Here is a 15,199-nt window from a genome sequence, read left to right as displayed (position 1 = left end):
GGTTCACGACTAGACTCCTACTCAGCATATACATTAAAAGGCGCGGAAACAGCACAGAAAGACAACCACTAGCGGATAATCTCTTAGGATACATCTCTCATCTGCCAGCATCGCTACTCAATGACGTCAAAGCCTACATGATTTGCCTACATTCCAACGTTTATTCGGCAGTGCAATCCGAAGCTGAGGTAACTTCTTCAGGATCCATAAACGTGGATGCAATGGCTAACGCGACCCAGAGATACTAGTTAGGATTCACTACCAATGCAACACCCATACATTCAGGGTAATGTCTAGACAAGGTTTTCGTAAAAGCGAGCGGTGGTGATGTCCTTACTCATACGTCTTCGTAATCAACGACAACCACGAACTAGGTGTGATGGATAAAACCATGGGTGAGGTGCACCCGGACAGGATCGTCTCATAGCGACGCGACAGAGATATCAAGCTACTCTATCTGTTCCGCGCCATTTAGTAGCACGCAAGTACCTCAATAAACAAGCACCATCCGTCCACTCTTCTTCTTCTTTTCTGATTTCAGCAATCTCTCCTGCACTTAAATGAGCCATAGCCTCGTCTTCCTGGTCACCATTGTCAATGAGTTCACGAAAGAACAAAAGTTCTGGTACTTGAGCGCGACTAGATCAGAGAACGAGATTTTTTGTAAGAGGTCTTCGATTGCCAAAAAGAGGGGCAGAATTTTCGTTTTCAACATTCCAACTGAAAGAAAACCAAAGTCTTTACTCACAGTTCCTCCAACACAATTCAAGCTGTTCTGGAGTCAGATTCTGTTTTCGATCGAACTCTGTCGGCAATCGATCCTGTACGATTTTAGGAACAGACAAGTTGGGGATTTGAGTTTTCACACCTGGAGTTGGTGTGGGAGTTGGTAGTATTGCTTTACGAATGAGGAAATAGAAAATTTAAACAAATTTGAGTTGGAGTGACAGGTTTGAAATTTGAAAGGGCTCGTATAGATTGAGAGGTCTCCGAATCTTGGAGTTTCGAGGCCTGCAAGGCGTGCTGTGAACGAGAAATGTGACGTAAATCGTGTAAATCCCTTTGTAGGTCATATTTCCTTGAAGCTTGACGCGTTGACGAATATTTCATTGTTTGTTGGCCGAATGTGTTGAATGCAGCCGGCGTTTCTTCTTGCGCTGGAGGTCAAAAGCTTGAGTAGAATAAATGTCAGATATGTCAGATACATGAGAATATCCCTTGACCTGTTTCATGTGAAAGTAGAGTAAATGTTTTGATTTGCTCCACTGTTTCGAGATTCCAAACTTTCAAATCATTCAAAGTCCAACGATGACGGACACGTCAAAGAAAAGCTTACTGGACCTCCAAAAGGTCGAAGGGAACATGGTACGTGACCCCTCAACTGCCTTATCCGTCCTCCTTGTCGCTCTTTTCGCGATTTGAGAAACCGCCAATTTTTACACTGAACTTAATCTTACCTTTTTCGTATTAGACATGTGTCGACTGTGGTGCCCATTATCCAGCTGTAAGCAATGGATTTTCTCTCTCTCTCTGTGTGGTTTGCGTTTTCGGGAAACCATCAACATCAAAACCAAGCAACTCAATGGTTTTTCGTGTTATTGACGGTCATTTAGTGGGCGTCTCCGTCGTTTGGTATATTCTTCTGTCTAGATTGCTCTGGTCAGCATCGTGGTCTAGGAGTACATATATCTTTTGTCAGGTACACTCCATACTAGAACGCTATTGCTACTCAACTCTATGATCTAATGGCTGGCCTTTACAGATCTGTGACTATGGACCGATGGAGTGAAGATCAAGTTGCTAGAATGAGAAGTGGTGGTAACCTATTGAGCTTTACCGACTTTCTTTTTTGTCTTCGTCAATCACACAAACTCTTCCTTCACATAGGCAACAAGAAATGCCTCGACTTTTTTCGATCGCAATCAGATTACCGTCCCGAAATGAGCATATCGGAGAAATACCAAACAGAATTCGCCAAAATATACAAGGACAAACTTACAGCCGCTTGTGAAGGTCGTCCATGGAGTATGCCTCCTCGGACAACGATGGCTGGATCAAGCCCTGCACGGACTGGTTCGCCGGCACGTTCGCGTGATGATTTGTCACGAAACAATAATAGCAGTCGAGAGATGGGTAGATCGGGCAGTCAGGGTTCTATGAATAATGGAAATGGGAATAGTTATAGTGGTAGTGGGAATAGTTACGGTGGGAATGGAGGTAGAGATAGTCCTAGAAACAATAATAGTGGTGGTGGTATGATGCCGTCAAAAGAACAGAATGAGGATTATTTCCAGAGGATGGGGAATGCTAATTCTGGGTAAGCATTTGGCATTTTACCATCATCGATTTTTTTGTTTCGTTGATTATCAATTCGGTCAAAGTATTAACAGACCACTCCTAAAAACAGGCGACGAGATGATGTGCCACCAAGTCAAGGTGGCAAGTATGTTGGATTTGGAAGTCAGGCATGTGAGTACAATTAAAGCTACGTCATCAACACCCCCCAAAAAAAACGAGCTGCAATAATTGATTATTAATGTAGATCAACCACAATCAGCATCAGCCTCCAAAACACCGAACGTAGATGATTTGTTAGCTGATCCAGTAGCAACACTGTCAAAAGGATGGTCCATGTTTGCCGCATCGGCTGCTGTGGCAGCGACGGTTGTTAGCGCTAAAGTTTCAGAAGGAGCAAAGGTAGCCATGACCGAGGGTAGCAAATACGGAAACATTGCTCTTACTGAAGGCTCGAAATTGGCCAAGAAGGTTACTGAAGAGGGTTCTAAATACACTTCCCATGTTCAGACCTTGGTTTCTGGGTCTCAGAAGGTGATTGTGTACTTGAGAGTCTTGAGATCTGTTTCGAGAATTTCGTATGCTGATTTCCCGTAAATATTTTTGCTCTCAGAGTGGCATATTTGGACCAACCTCACCAGAATCAACACGCTCACCAGACAATTACTATGACCAAGGATATCAACAACAGCAGGACTATAATGACTCTTCTAGCTATGGAGGCAGCAATACTACTGCTGGTCGATGGGACAATCAAGACGAGTGGAATCAGACACAAGCGCCAGCTCCAGCCATTACGAAACAAAAACAGCCGCCAGAGCCTGATCTTCTCAGCTTTGATGATAAACCTAGTGTTAGTACTATTCGATCTAGTGATAACAACTCGACGTCGTATGGCAGTACAAGGAACAGTCCTAGCACGACATCGAGCAAACCCAGTAGGGCGCCGGCCGCCAAGAAGACTGATGGGTGGGATGAATGGAATGATGATTTTTAAGACCAAACTGCTACAACACTTGCATCATATAGATCTTTTTAAGAAACAGTTTCTTTATAATACATTAAGCCTTTCAAATATCTATAAAATGTGATAACGTACACGATCAGCCGCAATCATGAATTGCTTAGTACTAGTATTAGGCGTGACATCAGTAGGGACATCTCGCGCAAACCCCAACGGCCCGACATCACAATCAGCACAAGCTAGATACCTCAGCCCCGCCCCATCAGTTGTCTTTGTAAATCCAATGTTTTCAAATGCCATCATGTCTGATATGGAAAAGTATAGAGATGGTGTTGTTGTTATTGGTGTGTTTGATGTTTGGTTGAATGCTTGTGATGCTGGAAGTGGAAGCTAACGTGAAAGGGATTTATTAGCATGATATAAATAAATATGAGTATATAGTTCCAAACTTACAGCCTCAACCGAGTCCTTCTTGACGCCTACACCCTTCTTAAGTATAAACGAGTTGCAAACAGGACAGTGGATATTATACTTGTTTGTATCGTCGGCCTCATTGAGAACAGCGAGTTGTGGTGAGTATGTGCTGAATTCTATTTGCTTGTTTCGGTCTGCTAGCATTTCTTAGTTGTCTTGGCGTTCGTAGACGTATTATGTGGTGGTGAACAAAGGCAGTGTTAATGAATATTGACCTCCTCGCTTGTTTTCGCACTAAGAGAAGGAATCTATACTCTCTGTCTGCACATACTAGACGCTCGCTCTAATGGCAGCCTTCAAGAAGCCGCTGGTACGTGAGAGTTTAATTTGGACAGCAACATCAAACGGAGACCATGTGCTGTCTTTGGGCTCAAACACACATTGCTTGGCTTCCAATACAATGATTCTGATCATCATCGCCGTGTACAGCCCACAAATGTTGTGGTCTTTAATCTCAAACACAGGCATTGACCTCAACTTCCCATCACATAGTCATTCGGAAAGGACTTCATCTCTCGCGCACTCGGTCGCGGCGACGCAGAACGTGCCCTCGCCGTCGCAATAGACGATGAGAAGAAGGCCATCAAAGACTGGAAACTCGTCGCAGACGACCAGCTATCAGCCTCAAAGAACTATGCCGCTTGGTGTAAATTCGAAGGAGACGATGTCGCTGATGTGTCACTACGTATCAATGATGTGTTTGAACAATTCTCGCATGCTATACGAGAGTATTCAGTAGCATATGAAGGGCACAGAACGCATTTGAAGGCTGTGAGGGCTAGATATGAAGCACTTGCTAAATTGGTTAGGAGTGAGCAGCAACTTGTTGGGAAATTGGAGGGCACGAATTCAAAGCTTGAGAAAAAGCCAACTGATCAATCGGTATGATGCTTTGCTTCTATGAATGTTTAAAAAAATGTCATTCTGTGTTCTTCGACCTCTGTTTCACGTTTGACGCTAAAGAAAAGAGGTCAACCCATTCACTGCATACTAACAAACCCATTCACCACTAAAGGCTGTGGTACAACAGAGCATGGCTACCAAAGAGCTACAGAATATGAGGCAGCTAATCGCGGAACAAGAAAGTAACCACGTTGCGGAGCTACGAAAGGAGATGCAAGAGTCATATTCTGCTCTTTTTGAATCTTTCTCCATACTCGGGAAAAAGCTGCAATTGGCTGGTATCTGCGGATCCTATCTGGCCCAGCAGATTCCACAAGGGTCGCCCGGTGTGGGTAATGATATGCCACCATTCAAAGGTAAAATTGTGAATTGTTTAGAGCGCTGCACGCTTATATTTTCTGAATGCTCATTTTGCTTACATATTCTAGGAGGAACCATCACCAGTCAGATCGTACGTGACTTCCTATACACGCTACGAACAGAATTCCCAAACGCAGATGATATAAGCAGCACTGGCGATTCACCTGGTCAACCTAGTGCCCAGCTGAGTACACCACCACAACCTTCCAGTCAACAACTAGCAGAACCATATCAGCCTGATCGAAACAAGAAAAGAATGTCGGCACAATTCGATGCCCCTGTAGAGATGCATCACAAGCAACCCGTATACGTATTACCGAATGGCCAAACACAACAGGAATCCGACAGTACGCCTAGGTCAGCTCTAGGATTGATAGCTACAGACGAAAACTCGATGAATAGACGAAGTGGTGTTGTAGATATCGGACCGTCAGCATTACAATCTAGTTTTTCGAGTGATAGTATGGGCCGAGATGCGGGATTTGCTGTCGCAGCTCCTCGAGATCCAGCGTTTGTTGCAGCAGCTCAAGCTCTCAGGGATTCTGGTAATCGTGATAGTATCTCGAGTATGGATTCTATGAGTGATATTTATGACGATGTGCAGCAGACTTCAATACCGAACCGAGTCGCACGGCCGTATAGACCGCTACCACAACAACCGAATACTGCGCCGAGAGACTCACCGCCACGGCCTGCGTCTAGTAATAGTGGGTCGTCTGGTGGAAATAATTATAATAATGACAATAGTAGTAGTAGTAAACCATCACGATCATCCGCCGAACTGTTACGATCTCTGACGTATCGCATCCCACCTGTATCAATCGAAAAAGCACCAACACCGGAAGGAGAGCAGAACTATGGATATCAACCGCCAACAAACTATACGGGAGGATGGTATCCCTCGCAACAACAACAAGCCCCCGCATCACCAACAAATAGCACCAGTAGCAGCTCATCATCAAACCAATACATTGCACCGACCAGCCCATCAACATCGAGAGCACCATCACCATTGCCGAAACGAAATAGCACGCCGCATGTCCCGTCAAGTTATAGTGGAACGGGGTTTGATCCGTCAAAGTTTAGTAATAGTATGCAGCAGCAGCAACAGGGGCAAGGAATGTATGTAGGACCTGATTTGCCACCTCATAATACCTATCCGTATGATCCTGAATTTGGAGTGCCGGTGCACATGTCTCGCCCGGGGTCGTCCACTGATTTGAGAGTTAGTGAGCCGCCGACGTTGCCACCAAGGAAGGGATCTAGAGGTGATGTTGATGGGAGTGGGAGGCCTATAGGTCCTCGTTAGAGGTCGTAAACGAGGAGTTGTATGAGGAGTATTGCCAGGTTTTTTTTTTGGCGGTGGTGTACAGCGCGTCTTGTAACATTTTTGCTGCACAATTTAGAGTTTCCTTATTTTTTTATGTACTCTTTGAGCAAGTTGAATACCTGCAAAGTGTTTGGAAGGCGTTCTTGAATTCGCAAAAACATCTACCCAAACATTTGATTTACAACCAAGGTTTGTTGCAGAACGATGAGTGCTAGTGCTTCAAAGATCTACAACGTTTACTACCATAAAACAGGTATGGCGAGCTTGTAGCCTTGTAGCTTGGTCTACTGTTACCCCAGCATCGTTTTTCGCTAATCACACATTTTGAATTTTACAACTAGCCGATGGAAGAGACGGCAGTTGCTGGGTCTGCCAAAAGTACTCTAATGCTGTGCTTGTAAGCAAAATCTTACGCCTCATCACGCCGTTTGAGTGTTATTCGATGTGCCACGCTATAATCAGCAACATCATTGTATAACTTCGTTTTTGCACATCTACCGTTTTAACCAAACGTTCGCATTCACATATTCATATTCTTCCCCCAAATATCATTAGACTAACGAGCAAGGCGAATGGTTTTTTGTTTGCTTGAGCCATTTATCTGATATCAGGTATGTTTACCGCAACAAAAACGATGAAGTCGATAATTTGAAATGATTGTGGAACCTAAGCAATCCCTTCATATCCTAGTTTCTGCACTCCCTTGGATCCGCCACCTAAACCGGTACTTCCTGAACCAGCTTCCAAAAAGAAAGAAACACCTCCCAAAGAAGCAGCTTCCAAAGACGACAAGACAGCTGCTGCTAGCGGTACCAAAACACCAGACACAGCACCGAGTACACCACCACAACCACCAAAACCAACGGGACCGAAAAAATACGCATTGAAACCTCAATTTATCTTTTTACGTGAGAATGAAAAGAAGAGGAAGGTGGAGAAGGCTAAAGCGCTGGAAGTGAAGGCGATGCTGCCGTCTGTGCCGAGGTGAATCTAGTGGAAGGTGCACATTAAATAAGTCTTGGCTTCTGCATCGTTTAAAACAGCAGGTTTGAATAAGTTATTGTCTCTCTCTCTAAATATACATTTTAATATGGCCAAACTATTGTGTATAGTGCGAGTACTGGTTTGGTGTTCGAAATCCTATTCGATATACAGTGGTTGGCCTTCAGCTTTTTTGCTCCCCAAAGGATCCATCAGCAAAAACGCCATACCTGATGATTGTCAGACAATGACTTCCACATCATCACTATCATCATGAGCGGGTTCAGCAAACTCCACTAGTACTTCCTTGAAATTCACCCTCTTAGCTGCCTTCTTCAAATCCGTCGTAGGTTTGTGCACTACGCGATACTGCGATGGCGTATAAGACACTATAGGATCTTCATCGCCTACTTGTATACTGAAAGGCTTCCTTTTGCTGTACAAGACAACCTGCGTATTACTACTACTAGAAGCCACGGGCATAACTACCCGACTCTGTAATTGCACACGTGGTTTCTCAATCCCACCAGTTCCAGCAGGTTTCTTCAATATCGCATCTACACGTTGTGATGCTACAACTTCTAACGACTCTCTTGTTGCTGATGTTGACGGTTTATGACGAGATAGGTTGGCATGAGCTTGATTGACTAGTCCCTTTATAGTTGAATCACGGATAGCTCGTTCTTCTAATACTTTATTGTCAGGTACTTTACCAGTGCTTGGTGGCCGTGATAGTGATGGTTTGGATTGTGGTTTCGGGGTTGTATAGTGTCGTTTTATCGAGTATGGAGCAACGTACATGTTATTTGGTGATGGTGCTGATGGGGTAGTGGTTGTAGCTGTGAGATTAGCTATGACTGCGTTTAAGTCTCGTTTACGTTGTGATGGGCTCGTGTTGTGATTACTTTGATTGTCTATTGGTGTTGCTGTTGCTGTTTTACGTGATGCACCTACAGGAGATGGTAGAGAATACAAGTTTTCGAATGAATCCTCTTCGTACGAGATTGGTGGTGTCGGCTGGCGAACGACACGAGTTGGTTGATGCTCTGTAGTCGATCCTGCGGTAGCATTAGATGTCGGTATCACATCATTGTCCATTACATCATCATGTACATTTTCCATTGTATCATCATGTACATCTCCATCCTCTTGATGAGACTCATGCTGTATATCCTGCTGATCATCACCATCCAAGTCTTCATCGTCCACCAAAAACTGTCTCAGCCACGGACGTTGTTCTAAATCCGGTATCGTAGTAAGGGTCGACAATGCGTCTTCTTCTTCTTCTCTTTCTACTATCCCATCCCGATCCACTTCACCATCATCAATTAAATCATCATCTTCATAAAAAGCACATCCGAAAACAGTTCTATCACCTAATGAAACTACATGACCTTTATCTACAGCTAGATTTCCTTCCTTGATATCGATTTCATCAGCTTCGTCAGTGAAGTCGTGCGCGTACTTGTCGAATATCGAATCCCACGCGGACTGTAATTTCTTCTGAGAATCTAGACGGAGGAGAGCTATGTCTGCTGATGTGTGGTGTGGTGTGCGGGGGCCTGGAGAGCTGAACATTATAAGTGCTGGTTTGTTTGGCGTCAACACTTTTGAGATTTTGGAGTTTTGACAGGTTTGTACGCTGATGAGAAAGGCATAAAGACCGATAGAAAAGACTGGAGAAAAGAGTGGTTTACAATTTCAGGTGAATGAAATACGGATCGAATTTTTTTTCGTGACTTGATGTGAAAATCGCCTGACGCTTCTGTTTCTTCAATCCAATGACCTGTTAAAAAGCATTTGTTGAATTCGGATGGTCAAGTCAGCCTTACATATTATTATTGCACAGCGTGAATGAGAACTGTCGGGATCTACCTCCGATGCCAGCTGCTTAACGTTTCGAGACTCAATAAGCGTATTCTGTGTATCATGAACTGAACCTACTATCGCAACAGTCGCTCAACGAGAAGACTTCCCCAAGACGCAAGTTGTCTCACAACATATACAGATGTCTTGAAATTTCTAGCATCTGCAGCAAGATTCACGAGCGCTCACTCTTGAATTAAACTCCTTTTAAAGTCAGTTATAAAAGCAAGGGCCGACTTTGTGGCTGGTCATCGCACAACTTTTGAAGCACAGTCACATTTTTCAATCCATGGTGACAACAGAGCGCGATGGGCGAATCTCAAAGCAAGCCAAGGCGCTATGAGGAGGCACGATTCCAGAAGCCTCAAGCGAGCGCTCCTGCTCCGGCCAGTTTTCCGTCGACGAAACGAGCATCAGTGGGAGGTAAGCGTTGACGTCTCATGTAGATTGAGTTTCGTTGACTAACAATGCCCTACAGTAAAATCAACTCCTGTTCCCGTTGCTGCTGCCGAACGACCTCTCATTCAAGTGTCACAGAGCACCAATGTTGCTTTGGCTGAAGACCAATTCGATGTTATGATATCGTACCAGTTGAGTGAGCTCAGGATTGTGTTTTGGCCATGCCGACCCTAACAAAGAAAGATATAGATGGAATTACAAGGCCGAAGCTGACAGGCTCTACGATGATCTGTTGAAGGCAGGTTTTACAGTTTGGATTGACAAGGACAGGATGAGAGGCTCTATATTTGACAGTATGGAGAAAGCGGTCCGCAACTCAAAAGTGGTTATCTGCTGCCTCAGTAGATCTTACGTGGTAAGGACTTTCAGGATGCTCCCTTGCAAACCAGTTACGAATGACCAAACACCTATCTACTACCAGAGTTCTCGAAACTGTAACCATGAACTCACCTATGCTGAAGTTTTGAGGAAGAATATCGTGCCGGTTCGATTTGATACAGGTCCCTTTACATGGGCAGAAGTGATTACGGCAGGGCTCAAGTACTGCGATCTGTCGAGTTATCGAGCTGTAGCACATGACTGGGATGAAAAGGTCAGCGAGCTTAAGAAGGATATCATGAATGCCCTCAAAACTGCTACAGTGTTTGTGCAACCGCAAGGGACTCCGTTGCCCCAGATTCCATTCCCTCTCAGTAGAACTGCGGATTCGGCAGTTTTGGTGTTGCTGCAGAAGCTGGTCGTATGGCTGCAGCCCGTCCAGGGAAAAATGGACGATGATATCACGGCACTTTATTCCACGAGATTGAAAGGGACTCGTGACTGGATGATTAAAGATATTTCTAGTTGGATTGGCCGGAACGATCAACAGGTTCTTTGGGTGACCGCGGTAGCAGGTGCTGGGAAATCGGTGATTGCTGCCTCGATGAAACGTCAGTTAGAAGATAATGATCTATTGGCCGGCTACTTCTTTTGTAAACATAATGACGAACAGCGAAACCAGCCAGAACGATTACTATTCACTCTAGCCTACCAGCTAGCTGTGACGTATCCTAGTATAGCCAAATCGTTGGCGTCTTTACAGCAAGCAGATCCCGATGTATTAAAAACTGCCAAACTGACACGACTCTTCGATGAACTCATCAGGAAACCTCTTTTGAGTGTGGAGTGGCAGCAGCCAGTAGTAGTGGTCGTAGATGCATTAGACGAATGTGGACGAGCAGATTCTGATCCCCGTCGAGAACTGCTACAGCTGCTCGCCCAGTGGAGCCAATTGCCCCCATTTATAAAGCTCTTTATTACAAGTCGACCTGACCCCGATATTGTCAGAATTTTAACTCCATTAGAACCGCGAGTCTTGGAATTATCAGAGGCACACAACCTTGAAGATATCGAACAGTATGCCAAATACCAAATGGCGGCCCTACATCTAGAACAAATGGGTGCATCGTCAACTCAAGTATCCGATATGGCAGTTGCCTTGGCCAAGAATGCAGGTGGTCTGTTCATTTGGCTGGTGCTCAGGTACACGCATTCGTACTGCCGTGTTTCAAACAGTGACTGAAAACATGTCCTTTCCCTTTAGATGCGACGAGATACGTGATAGTAGTGATCCTTTACAGGCGCTGGAATCTATGTCGAAACCTGGGACCACCCTAGATCACGATAAACTTATGGATCAAGTCTACGAAAGCACTTTGAGCCGAGCATTCGAACGAATTTCCACCAACTCGCTTGAACTGTATCCAGTAATAGTTGGTACTATTGTCACAGCCCGAGCTCCGATTGGTCCAACCACCATCGCAAAACTGGCCAACATCAGTCCTGGTCAGATCCTTACCTTCTTGCGCTCGGTCAGCTCTCTATTGGTTATCTCTGACACCGCCATCCAGGTCATTCATAAATCCTTTACTGACTTCTTGGTCAACGAGAACCGCTGCACCGACAAGCGTTTCTACATTGACCGCAATCGAGCTGAAATTGGTCTTGCTGCAAGCTGTATTACCATTTTAAACAAGGAACTCGTGTTCACATCTGTAACTAGTCCCTATTATAAGGTGGCGACTATGTTGGGGAAAATTTCCATGCCAAACGGTCATCTGGACTATGTATGCAGGTATTGGATGGACCATTTGGGCTCTGTATCGGTTGATTCCGCTATCCTTGATGAGTTCAGGAAAGTACATGGTGTAGAAGCATTGTTAGCTGCTATCGACGTGGGAAATGGAGGAATATGTACTCAGCTGCTGAATACAGTAAATCCTGAGATTGGGGTACAGCTCTTCAACCAAGCTGAAACTGGGAGGCATTTACCAAATCCGCTACTTTTCGAAGCTGCAAAACGAGGTTTTGCTAGTGTATGCGATGCGTTGCTTCGTTACGGTCGTGCCAAAGTCAATGCCAAAGGATCAATGGGCAAGTATAAGTGGACGCCACTCCATGTTGCTTGCTACTTCAATCAGCAGGAGGTGGTGGAGGTGTTGGTCAAACACAATGCAGACTGGAAAATCTTGGATGAAGACCGAAAGCAACCGCTGGGCTGGGCTAGTGGGAAGACCTGGAATATTCTGAATGATTGGATTCAAGAAGAGACTTACAATGTTGATGTCCAGGCTCTGGTAACTTTACTTTCGCAGTTTCTGAAGCAAAACTTTAGTCTGACATACATGCTATCTATTAGGGTACAGTCGGTACGGCATGCAATGAAAATAAGCTCGCAGTGCTGCAGAAGTATCGGGCGGATGGTGGTGACCTGGCTGTAATCACACCCAAGAAACGGACGTTGCTTCACGTTGCTGCGAGGCAAGGGTACATGGAGATGGTAATCTGGTTACTTCACCAAGGGGTGCTTGTGAACTTGATGGATGATAGTGGAGAGACACCTTTATTTGTAGCAGCCTCCAAAGGACGTCTATATATTGTCAAGTGCCTGGTTGAGCAAGGAGGTGATGTAGGATTTGCCAATCAGGACGGCGAGACACCTGTTTGGGCAGCTGCTGCAAAAGGACATGGTGATATCGTCGAATATTTAATGGACCATGTAAGAATCTCCTTCTGCTGGCTGTTTGACTTCGGAGTGCCTGGTTTAAATCTCTTTTCTTCCTTCCGGAACAGGGAGGTGATGTCAAAACTCCGACAAACGACGGGAGAACTCCAATTTGGACTGCAGCATACAGTGGACACCTGGAAGTTGTCAAACACTTGATTGAGAAGGTCAGAGCGCTTTTTCATGCCAATTTCTCTTTTTTTGTTTACATTGTATCACCCATTCTCGAACAGGGAGGTGACGTCAAACTTGCCAATCACGAAGGGCAAACACCACTCTTCGTCGCAGCGGGATTAGGACATCTTGATATTGTCAAGTATCTATTCGAGCATGTAGGAATCTCCTTCTGTTGTCTGTTTGACTTCGGACTGTCCGGTTTAAATCTCTTTCCTTCATTCTCGAACAGGGAGGTGATGTCAAAATTGCCAATCAGAATGGAATGACGCCCCTCTTTGCAGCAGCATACAATGGTCATATAAACGTAGTGAAATGGATTGCTGAGAACGTAAGCTATCTCCCTCTCACATTTGTTTAATAAGATCGCTGTTTGTTTAAATCTCTTTTCTTCATTCTCGAACAGGGAGGTGATGTCAAAATTGCCAAACAGACAGGGGTGACACCACTCTGGATTGCAGCACTTGGTGGGCATACAAACGTAGTGAAATGGATTGCTGAGAACGTAAGCTTTCTCCCTCGCGCAATTGTTTCTTAAAATCTCTGTTGGTTAAAATCTCTTTTCTTCTTTCTCGAACAGGGAGGTGATGTCAAACAGGCCGCCAATGACGGTCGGACTCCGCTGAGAGTTGCAGCAGCTGGAGGTCATTTAGAGGTGGTAAAACTGCTGAAACAGCATGACGCCGATATTCAACAGACAGATAATGAAGGAAGAAGTCCAGTCTGGGGCGCCTCATATGCTGGACACTTAGAAACTGTCAAGTACCTAGTCGAACAGGGAGGTGATGTCAAACGAGCCGCAAGTGATGAAAGAACACCGGTGTTTGTTGCAGCTCAAAATGGGCACTTGGAAGTCATCAAATTCTTGGTTGAAAAGGTCAGCGCATGTCGCCAATGTCTCCGTTTTGAGCATTTTGTGTAACCTATTCTCGAACAGGGAGGTGATGTCAAAAAGTCTGATAACGATGGAGACACCCCTCTGCATATGGCAGCTCAGAATGGACACTTGGAAGTTATTAAATATCTTGTTGAGAAGGTCAGGATTTGCTTTTTCAGGCCGAATTTTTGTATTTTTGTGAAGTTTGTGTAACCTTATTCTCGAACAGGGAGGTGATGTCAAACTTGCCGCAAAGGACGGTCGGACTCCGCTAAGGGCTGCAGCGTATGGTGGCCATCTGGAAGTCATAAAGTATCTGAAACAGGCTGGAGCTGATGTGCTGAAAGCAGATAATGAAGGGGAAACACCAGTATGGGCAGCTGCCAATGGTGGCCATATAGACATTGTCAAGTACTTGATCGAACAGGTTTGATTTTTTAATCTTTCTTTCTTGCATGAATCTCACTTTCCGTCTTTCTCGAACAGGGAGGTGATGTCAAACTTGCCGCAAAAGACGGTCGGACTCCGCTAAGGGCTGCAGCGTATGGTGGCCATCTGGAAGTCATAAAGTATCTGAAACAGGCTGGAGCTGATGTGCTGAAAGCAGATAATGAAGGGAATACACCAGTATGGGCAGCTGCCAATGGTGGTCATCTAGACATTGTCAAGTACTTGATCGAACAGGTTAGATTTTTTAATCTTTCTTTCTTGCATGAATCTCACTTTCCGTCTTTCTCGAACAGGGAGGTGATGTCAAACTGGCCGCCAAGGACGGTCGGACACCGATTGCTGTTGCTGCGGCAAATGGGCACTTAGAAGTTTTGAAACTCCTTAAACAACAAGGAGGAAACATCAACCAAGTTGATATTGATGGATGGACGCCTTTGTGGGCAGCGTCACAGAATGGCCACCTTGACGTGATTAAATTCTTGGTTGACCAGGCAACTACTCTAAGTGGTTTTGCTCTGCTCTTTTTCCCCACCTTTTCTCACAATCTGTCTGTAAAACAGGGAAGTGACGCCAGAATATCCAACAGGGATAAAAGCACTCCTCTACAGGCGGCAGCTGAAAGTGGGCACTTGGAAGTCGTCAAATATTTATTTGGGACGGTAGGATCCTGTCTTCCATTGTGACTTGTCAGCATCCTAACATCTAGCTGACGAGCAGGGGTCTGATATTAATAATCGGGCTAAAAAGGGCTTCACTCCAATGTACATGGCAGCGGCAAATGGGCATTTAGAGGTCGTGAAATACTTGGTTGAAAAGGTAAGCATAAGCTCTGGGCTCGTTACGTTGGCTTGAACTGAACAATTCTCGAGAAGGGAGCTCCTATCAAGCTTTCGAATTGGGGCAGTGCTAATCCTCTTACTATCGCGCGGAAGGAAGGTCATGCTGACGTCGTTAAACATTTGACGTCTATGGGTGCTCGATAGGAAGTCGATTGAAATAGAGGTTCTACTTTAATGTTTGCGA

At 44.9% G+C, this 15,199-nt stretch overlaps 4 protein-coding genes across 4 annotated transcripts; 3 read left to right on the top strand and 1 right to left on the bottom strand.

Annotated features, from left to right (window-relative positions):
* Positions 1–1,308: 1,308 nt before the first annotated feature.
* Positions 1,309–3,292, top strand: SmJEL517_g00127 (uncharacterized protein; the record flags this gene model as incomplete). The annotated part of the gene is made up of 8 exons (XM_031166057.1): positions 1,309–1,365; positions 1,472–1,504; positions 1,614–1,699; positions 1,763–1,818; positions 1,888–2,317; positions 2,408–2,469; positions 2,543–2,829; positions 2,909–3,292. The coding sequence occupies 8 exons, from the start codon at positions 1,309–1,311 to the stop codon at positions 3,290–3,292; spliced, it is 1,395 nt and encodes a 464-aa protein (XP_031027804.1).
* A 727-nt stretch (positions 3,293–4,019) lies between these two features.
* SmJEL517_g00126 (uncharacterized protein) lies at positions 4,020–6,305 on the top strand (the record flags this gene model as incomplete). Its single annotated transcript, XM_031166056.1, has 4 exons — positions 4,020–4,043; positions 4,226–4,615; positions 4,749–4,992; positions 5,065–6,305. 4 exons carry the CDS (start codon positions 4,020–4,022, stop codon positions 6,303–6,305), a joined length of 1,899 nt encoding a protein of 632 aa, XP_031027803.1.
* A 1,242-nt stretch (positions 6,306–7,547) lies between these two features.
* SmJEL517_g00125 (uncharacterized protein) lies at positions 7,548–8,885 on the bottom strand (the record flags this gene model as incomplete). The annotated part of the gene is made up of 1 exon (XM_031166055.1): positions 7,548–8,885. The coding sequence occupies one exon, from the start codon at positions 8,883–8,885 to the stop codon at positions 7,548–7,550; it is 1,338 nt and encodes a 445-aa protein (XP_031027802.1).
* Positions 8,886–9,481: 596 nt separating this feature from the next.
* On the top strand, positions 9,482–15,159 carry SmJEL517_g00124 (uncharacterized protein; the record flags this gene model as incomplete). The annotated part of the gene is made up of 18 exons (XM_031166054.1): positions 9,482–9,596; positions 9,652–9,757; positions 9,822–9,987; positions 10,054–11,153; positions 11,215–12,247; positions 12,310–12,669; positions 12,744–12,842; positions 12,909–13,007; positions 13,082–13,180; positions 13,256–13,354; positions 13,430–13,726; positions 13,787–13,885; positions 13,956–14,153; positions 14,213–14,410; positions 14,470–14,658; positions 14,737–14,835; positions 14,894–14,992; positions 15,049–15,159. The coding sequence occupies 18 exons, from the start codon at positions 9,482–9,484 to the stop codon at positions 15,157–15,159; spliced, it is 4,566 nt and encodes a 1,521-aa protein (XP_031027801.1).
* Between the last annotated feature and the right edge of the window lie 40 nt (positions 15,160–15,199).

The sequence above is a fragment of the Synchytrium microbalum genome (assembly GCF_006535985.1).
Source record: "Synchytrium microbalum strain JEL517 chromosome Unknown SmJEL517_scf0001, whole genome shotgun sequence".
Taxonomy (NCBI): Eukaryota; Fungi; Chytridiomycota; class Chytridiomycetes; order Synchytriales; family Synchytriaceae; genus Synchytrium; species Synchytrium microbalum.
Note: the sequence above shows the minus strand (reverse complement) of the source record. Positions and strands in the feature narration are given on the sequence as shown.